We start from the raw sequence: 16,091 nt of genomic DNA, 5'->3' as shown, positions 1-16,091 counted from the left end.
AGTCATTATCTAAGTGGCTCAACTCACTTCTGCTCTTCAAGCACCTGTTCCTTTTCCACTGGGTATGAATCTCACGTGGGTAGCTAGCAAGGAGAAGAATCCCTCAGTAAGAAGCATTTTTTGCTCTCTTTGGAAAGCTAAGTTGTGCCCTTTCAGATCTGTAAGGGTAGCATGCTCAGAGTCAGGTGACTGGAAGAGAGATGAATGGCGCTGTGCCGCAGAGTGGCGGGAAGCGCCGTGAGGTGCCTGGGAGAAGCGCTGTGTTCACGGAGCGTTCCCGGGCCGTGCGCTAGGGGGAGCTGTGCGTTAGGGAGCGTGATCCTCAGTGCCGGGGCGCCCTGATCTTTTCGAGTCCTTACCAGCGCTGTTATTTTGCAGATTGCCATATATGGTAAAAACTTCTGCACCTCGGCAAAGGAGGCATTCTTTCTGCTCATGAGAAACGTGGTGAGGTAAGGGGCCGTCTGCTGTCCTTGGAAATGTCGGTGTTTGCTGCTGTTGCTCTGCGAAGACACGCTTGCTTCCTCTTCCACCTCTGCTCCAACCATTAATGGTTCTGTCTAGAGACATGGCCATCACTTCTAGTAGCCAGTTTGTAAAAGGGAGCTGTCTGGCATAGTAACCTATGCAAATTTGATCTAATGTAACTGTTCTGTTTAGGTTGCTCTTTTAGAATCCTAAGCACATACTAGATTGTAATTCTGCCTGTAAGTAACTGATGGAAGCCCTATGTGAGAAGATCTGTGCATAAAAAGCAATGGGATGATCATGGAATCATAGAATGACTGGGGTTGGGAGGGACCTTAAAGCCCATCCAGTGCATATCATCCTGTTACTGTACTGGAAGGCCACAGTGAGATCTCCCCAGAGCCGCCTTGTCTCCAGGCTGAAGCATGCCTGTCTCCTCAGCTTGTCTCCGGGAGAGGTGCTCCAGCCTTCTGAGCACCCTCGTGTCCCTGCTTTGGACCTGCTCAAACAGCTCAGAAAGTAGTTTATGTTATTTAGTGAAGGGCTGGGAGGAAGAGAGGAATTGAAGGGGATGTTCAAAGAGAGCAAAATGGAACCAGTGCTTAAAATAGAGGAGGAATGGACTGGACATGGGAAAATGGAATACATCCACTCTGTTACCCTGCATTAATATCAGAACAGTGGTGCTGTGTCTGTATCAGGTACTGCCTCTGCAGGAGGAAAAAGAAGGTGCCTTTTTTCCTCTCAGAACTACCACTTCACTGTCCTTTGTGCTTCTGCTCTTAATAGGAGCAATAGCTAAAATACAGACATACGGTTTTGTTGTTTTGTTTATTTTGTGCGTTTTCAGTTCTTGATCTCCCATGGGCTAATAATGATTTATTCTCTTTAATATTTGTTAATGCTCATCCATCACGGCAGTCAGTACGGTATATTACCCTATGCACAGCTGTCAGTGCTGGCATGAGGCTGATGATGCGAAGCTCATTTTCCATGCCGTTATTTACGTTCAATTTCTGATAAGACAGGCTGGCAGGATTTCAAGCAGAAGGCGGCAGCTGTTGCTTTCAGTGAAGTCTGCAGACTTGCTGTTTTTCTGTCTGCCTTCCTTCATTCGTTCATCAGTGACTGTCCCCCTGCTTTGAGAGCTCCTACCTTCAGTGTTACCATGTATCTTGAAATAGTGATGTGGATTTGGCATGTCATGGAGTCACGAAATGTGGCCAGATGGGACCAAGAGAGAAGAGGACCTACCAACAGTCTGCATAAACTTTGCTTTTTGTTGTGGTGTTAATTTTGCCTCTTTGGGGCTAGCTTGCCTGAGACCCTAGCGGAAAGTTTGAAACAAGGATATTTGGACACTTTTTAATTTTTTTTTTATTTCTGTTTTTTTTTACCAAGGGCAATAGGCAGTCTGCAGGCTTAATTCACTGGGCCTGCCTTGTCAAGGCCTAATTCAGCAAGATGCTCGGGTTGTTTGGGTTGTTTTTTGCCTTGCTGGATTAGGCTGTAATGAAGTTCGTCTCAATGCTGCTTTTGTTACATTGTCAGTCTGTGAAACCAGCTTTTGTCAGTTATCCATAGATGTAATGAAGAACACAAATTGAAGGTTTGTGATAACTATGTATCCTTTGTCCTTTGCTGAACAGAGTTGCAGTTCTGGACAAAGTCACAGACTTTCTTTTATTCCTGGGGAAAATTCTCGTAGCTGGTGGTGTAGGTAAGATGACTGATTTTTTTCCAAATTCCTATTTACTGTTACCTACAAGTGTGCCTCCCGTGTTCATGTATGCTTACTTAGCAGTTAAGAGGTTCTCTTTGGTCTGACTATTGAATTATTTTTTTTTCCCCCCTCTTTATTCCCTGTGTGGTTGTACAGCATCTTTTCTGTAATTGCTTTGTTAGGCTGGCAGGTGTTGCTAACAGAAGGACTTCTGCAGCCGAAGCATTGCAGCTGGATCAAACCAAATTCATACCCCATAGATCAGCCATAATCCGTTCTCTCTCCACGAGAGCGGAGCAGACGAGCTCCTTGCGTTCACCTGGAGCAGACAGCACACACGTGGGAGGTGGGGCAGGTCTGCAGGGGGTGGGCATGAAGTCGTGCCATATTCTGTCCCATTCAGAAAAATCTCCAACCAAAAGTAAAAGAAATAAGATGTTTATAATATCCATACAGTTCTTTGCTGTCAGTAAATATAAAAAAATATTTTTTGATATTTCATGGCTTGAATTGATCTTTTAAAAATGAAACACTTCGAGAAATTCAGGTTGGTAGTATTTCTTTACAGCTTATCTATGTTGTGACAGCAGTTTCAAAACGTTGTTTTACTAATAACGTAATTTGTATTTTGTATTTTGTATACTTTAAAAGATTACTGGTGAACAATACTGTGAGTAGAAACTGAAAATTATTATCAAGACCAGATCTAAATTTTTCTGTCATTACTGTGGAAGGCCTTGCAAGCTGGGGCACAAAATTGATTTGAAATGTTTTTGAAATGTAAGCCATGAAGTACTGAAACTCATTCGTGCCTTCTTTCTCTTCAAAAATAAGTTCTTTTGACTACTTCCATTTTAAATGAGCTGTTCTGTTCTAAATCTACTGTTGTGTACTTCACTAGCACTGACATTTCTTTTTATTTTATTATGAAATAGTTAAGAATTTCTTCAAGCAATAGAATCTAAAGCTGGATTTTGCTGACTGCTTTTATTTTAGGAAAAAAAATCCACCCACTCATCTTTGTTATTATCCCACATTATTGTCGTCTTCATTATTATTCATCATCATTTTGAAATTAAATCCAGCAAAGTGGTGAAATAAAACAACTGTTTGAAGTCTTCCTGGACCTATGAATACCATTATGGTAACTGATTCATGTACATCTCTCTTCTGTTCACAATACAGATCCAGGAGATAATTAGGGTGGAGAAATGTATTGTTCACAGGCTCTTGTATAAACCAACCTTGGGCCTACTGTATGTTGCTCTTGTCACATCCCTCCTTTAGGTGTTCAGAAATCAGGTACCCAGGAATTGCTAATCTTTTGTGCTTCTTGCAGGTGTTCTCGCGTTCTTCTTCTTCACACAGAGAATACCAATCTTTGCCCAGGAAGCACCAGCACTAAACTACTACTGGGTACCATTGTTGGTAAGGCAACTGTCTAACCCCTGAACACAGAAGGCAGTTTGAGGTGTTCAGATTAGTCAGGGTGTGCTCTGGTAACAGCTGCTGTTGTGCTCTTCAGTGAGGAGCGATCTGTTATATTCCGCTCCTCTGGGTTGCTCAGACAGAAGTCACACTGCAGTAACTCTGCACCTTCTGGGAAAAAAGGTTACAGGTTTTCTTTGCTCAGGCTTCCCAAACAGCAAAGGCTGATGGTGAAGCACCAGTGACACTGTGGCTTCTAATGGAAAAAGTCTGTGATGTTCCTTTTCTTGCTACAGAGCAGCCCATGTGGACTGTGGAACAACTCTAGGATGAGTGATTATTTAGATTACTGTCTTTTGAAGGAGCTCAGAATGTGCTTACAGGTATTCTCCATGGAGGTTGAAATGGCTTCAGTTTGACAGCTGAAAAACTGGTGGCTACTGCATGCAGTGTCTTGAATATCTAATCCCTTTCCTCAGCATCAGTAGCATCTAATAACATTAAGGAGATGCAATTAAATCTTCCAAAATTTGCTTAGCAGAGTAGGCATCTGACTTGTGTTAACATCACCACATTGGTGTCAAGCTAACATTTGGGGTTTTATTGTGGTTTGTCTTTTGTAGACTGTCATTATTGGCTCCTACCTAGTGGCACACGGGTTCTTCAGTGTCTATGCAATGTGTGTTGATACACTTTTCCTCTGCTTTTGTAAGTACTGAGTTTTCTTTCATTAATACCTGCGAGTCACAGGAGGAGTACAAAAGCACCTTTTCTGTTCCATACAGAATTCTGTTTACGTGCTTGGAGATTGAGTGAGGAAAAGTATTACTTTGCTTTTCAGACTCACTCTTCGATGCATGCTTGTGTGCAGAAGTGTGTCTCAGTCTTAAAGTAAGAGAAGGGAGTTGCAGCTCACATGGATATCTGGCTTTTCTTCTTCAGATGTTCTTTAACTATTGCTAACTTCACTGAGTGAAGGCTGAAATAAAAAGAGCAGCACTCTGTGCAGCCCTGTCGTTCTGAGGCCATACCATTGGTTCTTCTCAGCATGTGTTGCAGAGTGTTTTATGCAAAAGACAAAATATACTAGGAATTTCTTTCTTTTCTCATGACTGATTATCCCTGTACATTTGAAAGATCTCTGTTTTATGTGTGAGATAATACCAGGCTAGTGTAAAACAATAGGGGGTTCTTAAAAGAGCTTATGGACACGCATTTAGTATGCCCTAAGACATTTTGTCAGCGCTAGAGGCACAAGCAGATATCCACCTAACACTACTAATAATCATACAGTAAATAAGTTAAAATGAAAACAAATAAGCACATAAATGGTTACTCAAGTTAAGAATATTAACTTGAGTTATAGTTAAGAAGCTGAGAATAAAATGCAAATTAATCAAACTGATAAAGTTTAGGAAGTTGGTTGGCACACTCAAAACTATCAGATTTTCATTTTAGTTTACACCAGAGGCCTACAGTTAATTTATATGTGCAGTACATGCTGTCATGTCACGACATGCTGTCGTGAAGATTTGCTTTCTCTGACATCTGTGGCCGTTCCATGCAACTAGTGCTTTCTGTTTGGCTTGTCAGAAGCAGCTGCCTGCCTTTGCAAGGCTGCAGTTGCAGTAACCTTTCTCCACTGCACGCTCTTTCCAGACTGCCCCTCAGTGTGAGATTGTTCACCTGTCTGCGAGGCATTAACGCTGGGCTGAACCCAGACCAGTGATGTACACACAACCTTCTGTAGGAAAACAAGGAATACGACCATCTCGTTACTTTAAATCCATGTTCTGTTTTGCTTCCCGTGCTTCCATTTGGTGTCATACAATAGGAAATACTGTAGGATGTTGTGCACTGGCAGCACTAGGTTTTTTGGAGAGCTTCATCTCAAGCAGTGAAAAAGGTCCAGTTGAAAAAAATGCTTAAACCCAAAGCTACCTCTGGTCAAAATGTCGGGCTGCTTTAGAAAAAACGTGGCCACCAGCATTGTGGAGGCATTGTGAGTTCCTGACAACCTCACTTACAGCACCAGAGCAAAGGAATGGAGAACAAAAGGGATGCGTGGCTGTCACTTTAAAATAATTAGGTGTGTGCCTCTGCTTTATGTAAAACAATGTCTGACTTGTGAAAAAAAGTTGTTTTGTGGTGTCCTTCAGCATTTTAACGATTCAGAACGTTCCCCTGAGAGTTTTTAAAATGTTGATTCTTTTGCTCTCTCCCTTCCTCAACTCTCTCTCTTTCTCTCATGCGTGTGTTTGGTGTGCTGCTGTTTGCTGCTTTGCTGTGTAAATTCAGGTGAAGACCTGGAAAGAAATGATGGATCTACAGCAAAACCCTACTTCATGTCAGCTAGCCTCCACCGAATTCTAGGGAAGAAGGAGCTAAGCCCTAAGAAGGCAATAGGATAACATGCAATAAACCTCAGCATCAAAACAGTGTCACTTTTAAGCAAAATGTGTGTAAATTAGGCACAAGTAAATACTGTAAATGATGCTTCTGGTTAATGGGTGATTCTTTTTTCCTCTTGCTTACATCTTTAAAAAATCAGCAGCATTGATAATGTTTTATTAGTTTAAAAGCTTAAGCTAACAGCTGTGAAACAAGGCCACATTTTAGTCTATAGAGTGCCTATGGAAAGAAAAAATGTAAATTTGAAGCTTTTGTAAGTCTATAATAATGTTTTAATAACTTTTTTAACACAAGTTGCTGCCTTAAATGACAGCAGTTTTGATAACGTTTCTTTTTATAAGTGTATATTTGTAAAAGATATTCAGGCAATTTTTTGAAAGCACTAAATGTAACCTAATTAGCCATAAAAAAGATAGTTTGGGAGTCTCTAGTTAACCAGAGATGCTACTAAATCTGTAAATATGGTGCTATGATTGTATTTTTTGTACATGCTGGTTGTCAGCTATTTAAACTGTGATTATACATGCATTAATGGTTCCCTACACTGAAATGTAATAACGTTTTAATCCCGTTGACAAGTGTGTGTTCTAAGAAATGATGGTACGTGTAGTCCTGAAGAAAGCAATCTGAGAAGACTACTCTCTCTGTTGGTGCTGCTTAAAGTGAAGTTTTCTTTGAGTTGTGCTTGAAAGATGATATAATTGAGACAGGATCCTATGGTGCTTCAAAGAGAGATCTGTGTTTCACACAGACGAAGTTCTGTCTGATCCACGTTGGCAAAGATATCATTTCCTAGCTGATGTGTAAAAGACAGATGCTTGTGTTAATATCCCGTCTTCAGTGAGTCTTTGTATTCTACATTATGAGGAAGTTGAGCTGCACTGAGAGGAAAATGGAACACGATATTTTGTTTTCCTTGCAAGGAAGTTTTGGCTGTATATGTACACAGGACCTCCGCTGCATCTGCCTAGTTCAGAAAGGCTTCTCAGTAGGTACTGCAATGGCAGCATGGGTTCTGAGACCCAAGGCGTGCACTTCCTGCAGTCTCTGGTCTCTCAGTGGCTCATACAGTAAGATACGAAAATAAGATATTGGACTGGAGTCTCCTCATGGTGCAGCATTAATTAGCTACTGGAAGAAACTCCAAAAGATTTGGTGTCCTCTTTGAGACTCGTTAAGATTGTTGGTTGTTAGAATTTTTTATTTTTTTTTTAGGAAAAGCATATTAACATTCTGTTCAGGCCTATGAACCTCCCTTTAGTAGAACTGTCGCTGGGTCAAGTTACAGCTCTGCTCATAAAAAGTATCTTACACTCTGTCTACAGAGTCCATTACTGCCATGAGCTGAACTAAAAAGGTTCTGAGGCGTGCCACTAGTTTTCACGTATTCCACAGTACTAAATGAGGTATTCCATTGCCACTTTCAGGAGCTGGCATGTGACATACCTCTTCTAAATCCATGGCAGGAATTTGGCTGCTGGAAATACTTTGCTAGCCCAAAGAGTCTCTTGCTATCACAAAGAGAAAGGCAAATTCTTTTCCAAATGATCTGAATTCTTATTTCTGGGAAAAATTTACTGACAATACATATTCCAAAATGATTTTTGCTCTTTGACTTACGGCTTCAGTTTGTGATCACTTGAATCCCAACAAGGACAGACAGGCTATCCTTTATGCATTAGGCCTGGGGTGAAGCTAATGCACGAGTGTTGTCACCCACCTGCTTGGAGTCATGGGCATGATGGGGTCATGGAGTCCTGTGAGTGGAGGTATGAGTAGCAGGGTGCTGGTGTGAGTTCTGTGATCCAGCAGGCACCGTAGCTCTTCCCCCCGAAGCATAAATGAGTGGTTCTCATTTGGACTTAGATAATGTAAAATAAAGGCATACCGTTTCCAACTGAACTGGTGACTGGGCACCTTCGGTTTTTGAGAACCTCACTTGAGATACTGTAAACTTGACTTACAGAAAGGGCTGAGAAATATAGCTTCTGAAAACTGACTTATGGTTTCTGTCCTCATCATCTTTCTATTCTCATCACACGTGTGGCAGTGAATATTGAAACCCCTATTACTCGGATGTCGTCCGAGAGAATTAAGCCAGTAACATCATGGGCATATGTCACTGTTAGTAGAAATCTCACTTGTCTGCGAGATTTGAGCTTACGGTCCGTGCTCTGCTTATTACCATCTTTTAACCACCATGCAATTAGTTTGCAGCTAAAGAAACTGCATTAGGTAATCTGTATGTCGCTACTGGACCCCAGGCTCTTTCTGGGACCTCAACTGAAAAAGCTCATTTCTGAATACGGTGTGCTTTTTTTATCATATGAATGTAACCGTAGGGATTATTAAGAATGAAGTGTAACAGAGTAGTATACAGTTATTTGATTAGAGGACTTTTGTAACAAACCTATGCATTTACTAAAGGAATTTCTAAAAGTGAAAATTTTAAATTGCATTATTATTTATATACAGTAAATATATATAAATGTTATAAATCACTCCACTCACTATTTTGTGAAAATAAATTATTTAGAATGTAAGCGATCATCATTTCTGAGAAGAAAATTTAAAAGCCATTTTCTTTATGATATAACTAAGAGAACTGTGAAAATAAAAGCAATACCATATTAATTTTGTCATCAATAAACTGAATAAATAAGTAATAATGATTTAATAGTAAAATTGGCTTAAAAAAATAAACTACTGTTAATGAAATAAGTAGAAATTATTGCAAGTATTTACTTGGAAAACACTCACTTAGAAGTTTTTAGGCTGGTAGGATGGCCCGGTTAGTCCTGTGGAGCCGTGTCCGGAGATTTGCACCACAGCTTCCAGTGCCAGCGTCTGGATCTGGGCATCTGCCTTGTTGCTTGAGTTAGAACCAAATTTGAAGTTCCGTTCTTTGCTGTGGAGTGGAACGTGCGACTGAGTGTAAGGCAGTGAAAGGTTACGTTTTCCTTGATCCTGAGCCAGCCAGAGTTGGTGATGAAATTTCCAGTATTTCATGAGGGCAGGGCAGCCCTGCGCGGCGCCGGGCGGTGGGGGGCTGTGCTGCAGGCCGTCAGGGATGGCTGGGGACCTGGAAGCCCAGGAGCCCTGGTGCTGCTGCTGTGTGCGAGGCACCCAGCGGTGCTGGGGGGATTTCTGCCGTCCTGCCCAGCCCCGGGCTGCGCGTTTTTCTGGCCAGTGGAAGAGCTGGAGAAGTGGGATGGCTGTGAAGAAAGGCCCTGTTAAGTGCATCAGACTTCTTTGGAGTTCTTGAACAAGCAGAATGTAGAAGCTATGAGATACTAGAAAATAGCCAGTATCATATCCATGCAATAAGCTTGCTTTAGTTCTGGTTTAATTCATTGTGTCTCCCTGTGATGTATTAATGGATGGCTTTTATTTGCATGTCTTATACCAAAGTTTTAATGTCAAGCCTTCAAATTTTGTAAAGAAAACAAACAAAAAAAGGAACCTCCTCCCTCCAAGTCCCCCTTTAAGGCCCCCCCCCCCCCCCCCAACAAAAAAAAAAAAAAAAGTGAAATGAGATTATTTTCCTTACTGAGGCTTTTTTCCAAGTAGTATCCAGCGGTTGGTTATTGTGGGTCGGGTGCTGTAAGGAAGCTGAGTAGTCCTGCAAACGTCAGTGTTTACACGTATGAAATGTTTCGCTGTTGCACATCCTGCAGTAGGCCGGTGCGGTGATCTGGCAGCCATAATGTCAGGCTTATCCTGTGGGAGGTCAGTAAGTGTTCTAAAATCGGTTGCCATGGCAGTCACTGTAGAAGACTGTCCTCTGTAACGGAACGTCCCTCCGACCGGTCGCTTGTTGCTCAGCCTGGACGCCTGTGCCCTCTGACGAAGTGCCTTACCTGGCTTATATCCTGAAGTTGATTCGCGTCACATAAATGACTCAACAGAAAAGGCTAGCTAGGAGAAGCAGTACTCTCCATTTGAAATTAACTGGTACAGAGCTTAATTGTAGGAAAAAAGTCAGATGTATTTGAATTGCATAATGCAACATGCACAATTTTTCTGCTGCTGTTGTCAGATCATGAAAGCATGCCGTTTGGCCCAGGAGAAAACACGTGGCAATTGTGCTGTTGCAAACAGTTAAATAAAAATGATGTCAGAGCATTCAATTTCCAGCGGTAGACTTCTTTATACCTTCGATTTATGGATAGTGGACTTCCACGTGCGGCCAATTCTGCCTCCGGTGACAGCGTCCGCGAGCACCGTGCCCCATGGCTGCGGGGAGCATTGGGGCACAGCTGGAGTAAAAGCAGCTGGGAAATGCACGTGGTTCTGCCGCAGCGTGTTGGTCGCTCACGAGCGTAAAGTCATTTCCATTTTAAGACTGATGGTTTGCTATTCTGGAGGTGTTTTATAAATGATTCTAGATTTTTTATCTTTTGATACAGGTGATGATTTTTTGAGGTAATAAGTAATTTGTACTGCGCTGTAATCAAGTGGGAAATACAACTGTTTCTTCATGTTTAATTAATACTACTAGCACTAATACTGCAGCTGTCTGTTACGTGACATTACAGAAAGCCCACAGGCATTTGTCCCATAGAACAAGGTGTAAGATCACAGAAAGGCTTTGCAAGGACTGAGAAATGGAAATTACTGTCTGTTTCAATAATTATGTGATTGGTAAAGGTGTGTTATTATCGTGCCAAAACCAAGTTAACATGAGCGCACGGCAGCTTGAGCTCTAAAACCTGTTCGCTTCTGCTATGCAGAAATAGGAACGTATTGTTTAAACACCTTTGGTAACTGAAGCGTTTAATATTTAATTCTGTTGTTGCTCACTGTTTTACAGCTCTTGGGGATTGTTCTAATAAAGATTTAGATACAAAGCAGAGTGCGTGTGCTCGTGCAGCGCTGTGCGCGGCTCCGGGCCGGGATGGAGGGCGGGGGGGGGGCGGCCGCTGTGAGGGGAACGCGGGCGGGCGGGGCGGGGCGCGGCTGCTCCTTAACGGCCGGGAGCTGCCTGCGCTGCGGTGGCGGCCTGGGCGCTGGCGGTGCCGTTGTGTTTCTTCGACCGCGTAGGGAAGAAGCGCGGCTTTTTAGTCGGACCTGTTCAGAAACCTTTTTGCCGGACGAGTTTGTACCAGCCGCAGTCCTGCCCTGTGATTTGGTTTCCGCAGACTCGGCCAAAGCCGTGCTTTCCTCCTGCCCCGTGTTGGCGGGTCGCCGGGCGCTCGGCGCGTGCAGGAGGTGCTGAGGGCTGCAGCTGCGCGGGCGCGTGCCGCGTTCCGTGTCGGCCTTTGGTGTAAGGGGAGGAAGAGGAACAGCATTGCTGCCTGCAGTGCAATGTTTCCAGGTTGACGGGAGAAATTAAGTTAAAATAATAATAATTTATTTGAAAAAGTGCTAATGTGTTTCAGAGGTGAGGACGAATTTCAGCAGAGGCGGCTCAGCAGCGCTGGAGCTGCTGTGCGGACAAAGGCACAATTCCAGCGGGGTGCCGACAGCCGCAGCAGGCTGCTGTGTGCCGCCGTGCAGCCGAGGGCGCTCTGGCCTCGAGCTGTCGCTGCGATGAAACCACGCAGTAGAGTTTCTGAGTTAACACAAAAACGAGGCGATGCTTGCAGCCATCTGGGCATTGCTGGCACCTTGCAGAGCGGGGCTGTGCTGGCAGGAGGCGTTCGTCTTTCTCTGCAAGTGAGCGAGAACATGGCGACTGGGCAGCAGATTCATGGGTACATAGGAGTTCCTCTCATAGTTGCAGCTTATGTCGTTTAAAGCTACGCGTTCGGTGCATAAGGGTTCGCAGCAAGAGATACGGTTGCTTAGAGAGGTAACTGCTGTCAGTTCCAATGGGGCCGTCAGTGGGTCGGTGTTGCGCAGTCCTTGCCGGCCAGAGCCTGTGGTGGGTGAGCAGCGGTGCTGGTATGGCACAGCATGCAGCAGTTCCACCCTGCTCTGCTCTGCGACTCTCGGAGGGAAAGAGTGAAATGAAGGTGGTCACAAGGCAAATGCTTATGGAGAAGAGAGTGAGTCTGCCCCACGAGTTTGGATGTGCTCAAGTTCAGTTCCAGCTATATAGTAGAAGATGAACTCTAAAAGTCATCCCCTAAAGGACACTGGCTTTTCCTGACCCCAGTTTAGCAGCTGACCCGACATGGACAGAGAAGTGAGCCCTGCAGAAAAGGATGACTTCCCTGCTGCTCAGAAGAGGAAAGGACACTGTTGCTTTGCAGTAAGTCTACAGTAAGGAAAATGTGCTTATTTTTGGTTAATATTATATCAGATGCAATTTAGTCTGTTAAAGCCACCCTACCATTATCTGAGTTCAGGTGATGATGTATAGCCCTGCAGAACCTGTCAGTGTACTCAGCTGCCAAAAGATGCACTTGTGATATACACATTATTCTAAGGGAATGTTGGAGAAGGGAGGACTTTTACTATGTGTCTCATATGTACATAGTTACTTTAATTAAATTTGCTTTAACTACATCAGTATCTCCTTTTAACACACATCATCTGTTGGAACACTATATATTTGTAGTTCTTCAGAAAATGTCAGGCTTACTAACAAAATTGTCTTTTGCCTCCTTGAAAGTGTGCTTTCAGACTGACATGTTTTACATCTCACAGACTTTCTTTTCATTCCTATTACCTTTAAATCTACCAACGGCTGCAGGCCATAGAAACTTTAACCTCCATCCAGATGAGTTCAAAATGCAGCCTGGTTTTCTGAAGTGTACCAGGATTCCACTCTTTTCCAGGGATCCTATTTTGCAAAGCTCGTGGTTATTCTTTCCAGCTGCTGCCTCTCAAGGTTGGCCTCATACAGTGTAGGCTTGGGGTGCCAGCCAGTAACCCGGGTTGCCACTGGATGGGACACAGCATGGCTTCTTGGTTTCAGGCAGTACTGTTCTGCTGAGGGAAGCGCAGAGCTCTGCTCAGGGCACTTCTGCAATGGCTGCTGCACTGGGAAATGGGAGGAGAAGGCTCCTGGCTGCCCTCCTTGCTGTGGGTGTGGTGCATCCTAACTGTGCTGCAATTGCGCTGAGCAGAGTGGTGATGCAGCCAGGAGGAGTGGCTCAAACTGACTGAAATTTCTACTGAAGAAGGAAATGATGCCATAATTGACTTGCTGTAGCAAAACAGACTCTGGCCATAAACATGGGATCGAAATTTTTCTGCCCTTTGTCTTGGCCAGTGTTTGATGTATACCATCTGTGATGCCTTTGCAATTTGACTTTGCAGATGAACACTGCTCTTAGAGTGTTTTCTTGTAAGACCTGGCATGCTGCTGCAAATCCACACAGCTGCAGATGGCTTGGAAAGGAAGGGACTGTTTTATACAGTGCTTCATAATGTAGTTTCTGGTTGCCATCATTTTCAACGCATCTGACCAACTCAATTTCCTGTGTCGAATCAACTTTCATTTCATCGAGTCCCAAATTCTCATTTTTCTTGCTTTGGCTATGCTCTGTGGGTGATCTATTTTAATTCTGCAGTCTTAAGAGCCCAGGCTTGCTATCTGGAAAATAATCCAAGTAGTCTCAGGAGAAAGTTGTGCATTTGATGTGCTTCAAATGATAATTAAAAAAAAACATATTGCAGTTTGTTTTTGTTTCACTTCTTTCTTTTTAAACCTCATGAGCTTCATAGTTCGCGCTGGTGTGTTTCACAAATCTTTTGTTTTGTGAGAATGCTAACAGTGGTCCAAAACAGTTAAACAGCTCGTGATGTAATTCCCAACTGTATAGGTTCTGGGTCATAGGAGCTTAGAAAAGTAGATGTTTGTATGTTTATTATTACTGGTTTGTGGCATCCAGAGGTGGCTGTGCTTCGTGCACTAATGACAAGAAACCAATAGCTGCGTGTCGCATGGAGTAAGTCTCACTATTGCAGCTCTCAGCCGAGAAGGCTATGCAGCTTCCTGCAGAAGACTTACAGAAGATCAAAGTGTATGCTGAAAAGTAAGGTTTCTACAGATTTGATTATGCATATCATACATCCACTTCTTTTTTTCTTCCTTAAAATCACATTTTGGGAGAGATGAATGAAATTTTCATTAAAATATAAGGAAGATAAATTGGCCCCATGAAATAAAGTGCTATTGGAAACCTCACGGTTTTGTTTCCATCACATGGAAACACATTGCAATGTGAGGAGCAGTTTTGTGCTGGAGTTGTGCGTATTCTTGACATGCAAAAAGCTGGGTCTGACCCTCATGACTCCATCTAAATGTCTCCGAGTTTTTGCATTGCACATCTCTGCTTTCACAGACCTTTAAAGTAAAATGTGGACAGGGATCTGTCTCTGAGTTCCTCAGGTGGCCTTTGCAGAACGTGCTCTGCAGGAGCTCTCTCGCAAGGTGATACAGTTTAATCCTAGTTTTAAGATAAAGGAAGTGTGTCTGCTTTTGTCCTACCCTGTTTTCCATACTATCTCTGCTGCAGTTTCGGTGTGTGAACATATGTGCTGGAGTCAGGGAGACTCACCAGTAAGAGTAGGGAGAGACTGAAATTCTCCAGAAAGGGGTGGCTTGCAGCTTTGTGGACTCATGTTTGGAATCACACAGCGTTTAACGTATGAGTTCAAAGTCTGTGTGGTCCACTACCTGAGGATGTGTAGTCTCCAGTGTCTCTGAGTCCTTGTCTGGTGCTGCTTCAACATCACATAATGTATATTTCCAAACAGAGTTTATTTAAATAAGAGGTTTCTTTTGTCTGTGATCACATGAAGTTAGAGCGAATTTGTTCTAATCTGTAAGTTCTTACTCAGAAACATTTAACTGGAGAAGCGTGTGTCTGACAAAGTACTGCTGTGCCTTTTCTTACAGCTGCTTACCGCATCACATTCTGAGTGTGCTCATGCCATACAAATGCTAGCATTTCTCCTTCTTATTTCTGACGATAGTTCAAAAATTCACTGTTGTTTTTTCCTGTATTCAGCACATTATTTTATATCCTACTGAAATAGCATCTATCATTGGTGTTGAAGATAGATGCAAAGAAGTTATTAAATGCCCCTGTCTGTGTCCCTGTTTGTAAGAGGACCATTTTCATCAAGTAACGTACCAGTGTTCTCTCTGGTCCTCCTTTTGATGTCAGGATATTTTTGAAAAGCTCCTTATTGTCCCTCAAAATTGTATTATTTTGGCCACTCGTAAGTTGAGATAAAATTTACTAGGAAATGATAAATAACAGCAGTGACAACATGCTCAGCCAGTACCTGAGCAGCGGCTACCCCCTCTGGTCATATCCCCACAGGTCTATCGTTTATGCATGATGTCATGTGATGGCAATGCTGACTCATGGCTTGAAGCAGTGATGGAGCACCTGGTGGGAAGGCAGGGCCAGCCCAGGGGAGCTCAGGTGCGTGCAATGCAATGCAATGTACCTGAATGGTGGAAGGGGTGGAGCCAGGATCCATCCCTTCCCAGACCTCATTTAAGGGTTGGCAGTGGAGGTGAGGGTCTCTTGTTAGAGATCCCTGCCTACCTGAGGCCTTCCAAGAGTGAGTAGCTTTTTTCCTTTGCTTCTGTGTCTGCAACTTCTGCACTTGTGCTTATCCTCACTTTGCCACGCAGCTATTCCTGCTGTGCTTTCCATCACCCTGTAGTGTTACATGTCATATGGCTTGGAATGTGCCTAGAGCCATTTCAGTCCTTGCTCTTGGTTCCACCCAGTCCCCTCACTGGCAAGACAGTACGAGAAGCTGAAACATCATTGGCTCTGAACATCACTGCTAAGCAACAATTATAATGTTGGCGTGTTATCAGCAGTGTTTTTCTCCTAAAGCCAAAACGTTGCATTGTACCAGACACTGCGAGGAAAACCAACTGTCCCAGCTTCAACCAGGACAGGAATGCTTCCTTGCTTCTTCTTAAAGGTTTATTGGCAAAGGTAAAAGTGAAGGAGAACATGCTGTGGGAAAAGATGCACAGTTGAAACAGACAAATTTGGTGCATCCCAGGAAGATTTTATGCATCCAACAGGCTCCTCTGCTAAGACATTCTTTGGGGATTCTTGTTGTTAGCTTGCTTCTTCCTGGCATTGCTTTCAGAAGAAATCACATTTAAAGCTATCCAATTCTGACAGTTTAA

General features: G+C 43.3%; 1 protein-coding gene across 1 annotated transcript in view; it reads left to right on the top strand.

The window, feature by feature from the left end:
- Positions 1-7,933, top strand: part of SLC44A5 (solute carrier family 44 member 5) — a 57,019-nt gene extending 49,086 nt beyond the window's left edge. The window contains exons 18-22 of the mRNA XM_042819567.1: positions 379-452; positions 2,118-2,188; positions 3,531-3,619; positions 4,243-4,327; positions 5,918-7,933. Of these exons, the coding sequence (XP_042675501.1) occupies positions 379-452; positions 2,118-2,188; positions 3,531-3,619; positions 4,243-4,327; positions 5,918-6,030 (432 nt within the window). The 3' untranslated portion in view covers positions 6,031-7,933. The remainder of the gene's footprint in view (positions 1-378; positions 453-2,117; positions 2,189-3,530; positions 3,620-4,242; positions 4,328-5,917) is intronic.
- Positions 7,934-16,091: the final 8,158 nt, after the last annotated feature.

The sequence above is a fragment of the Centrocercus urophasianus genome, unplaced genomic scaffold (genome assembly GCF_019232065.1).
Source record: "Centrocercus urophasianus isolate 14NV4802_14NV808 unplaced genomic scaffold, USGS_Curo_1.0 seq_18, whole genome shotgun sequence".
Lineage (NCBI taxonomy): Eukaryota > Metazoa > Chordata > Aves > Galliformes > Phasianidae > Centrocercus > Centrocercus urophasianus.
Note: the sequence above shows the minus strand (reverse complement) of the source record. Positions and strands in the feature narration are given on the sequence as shown.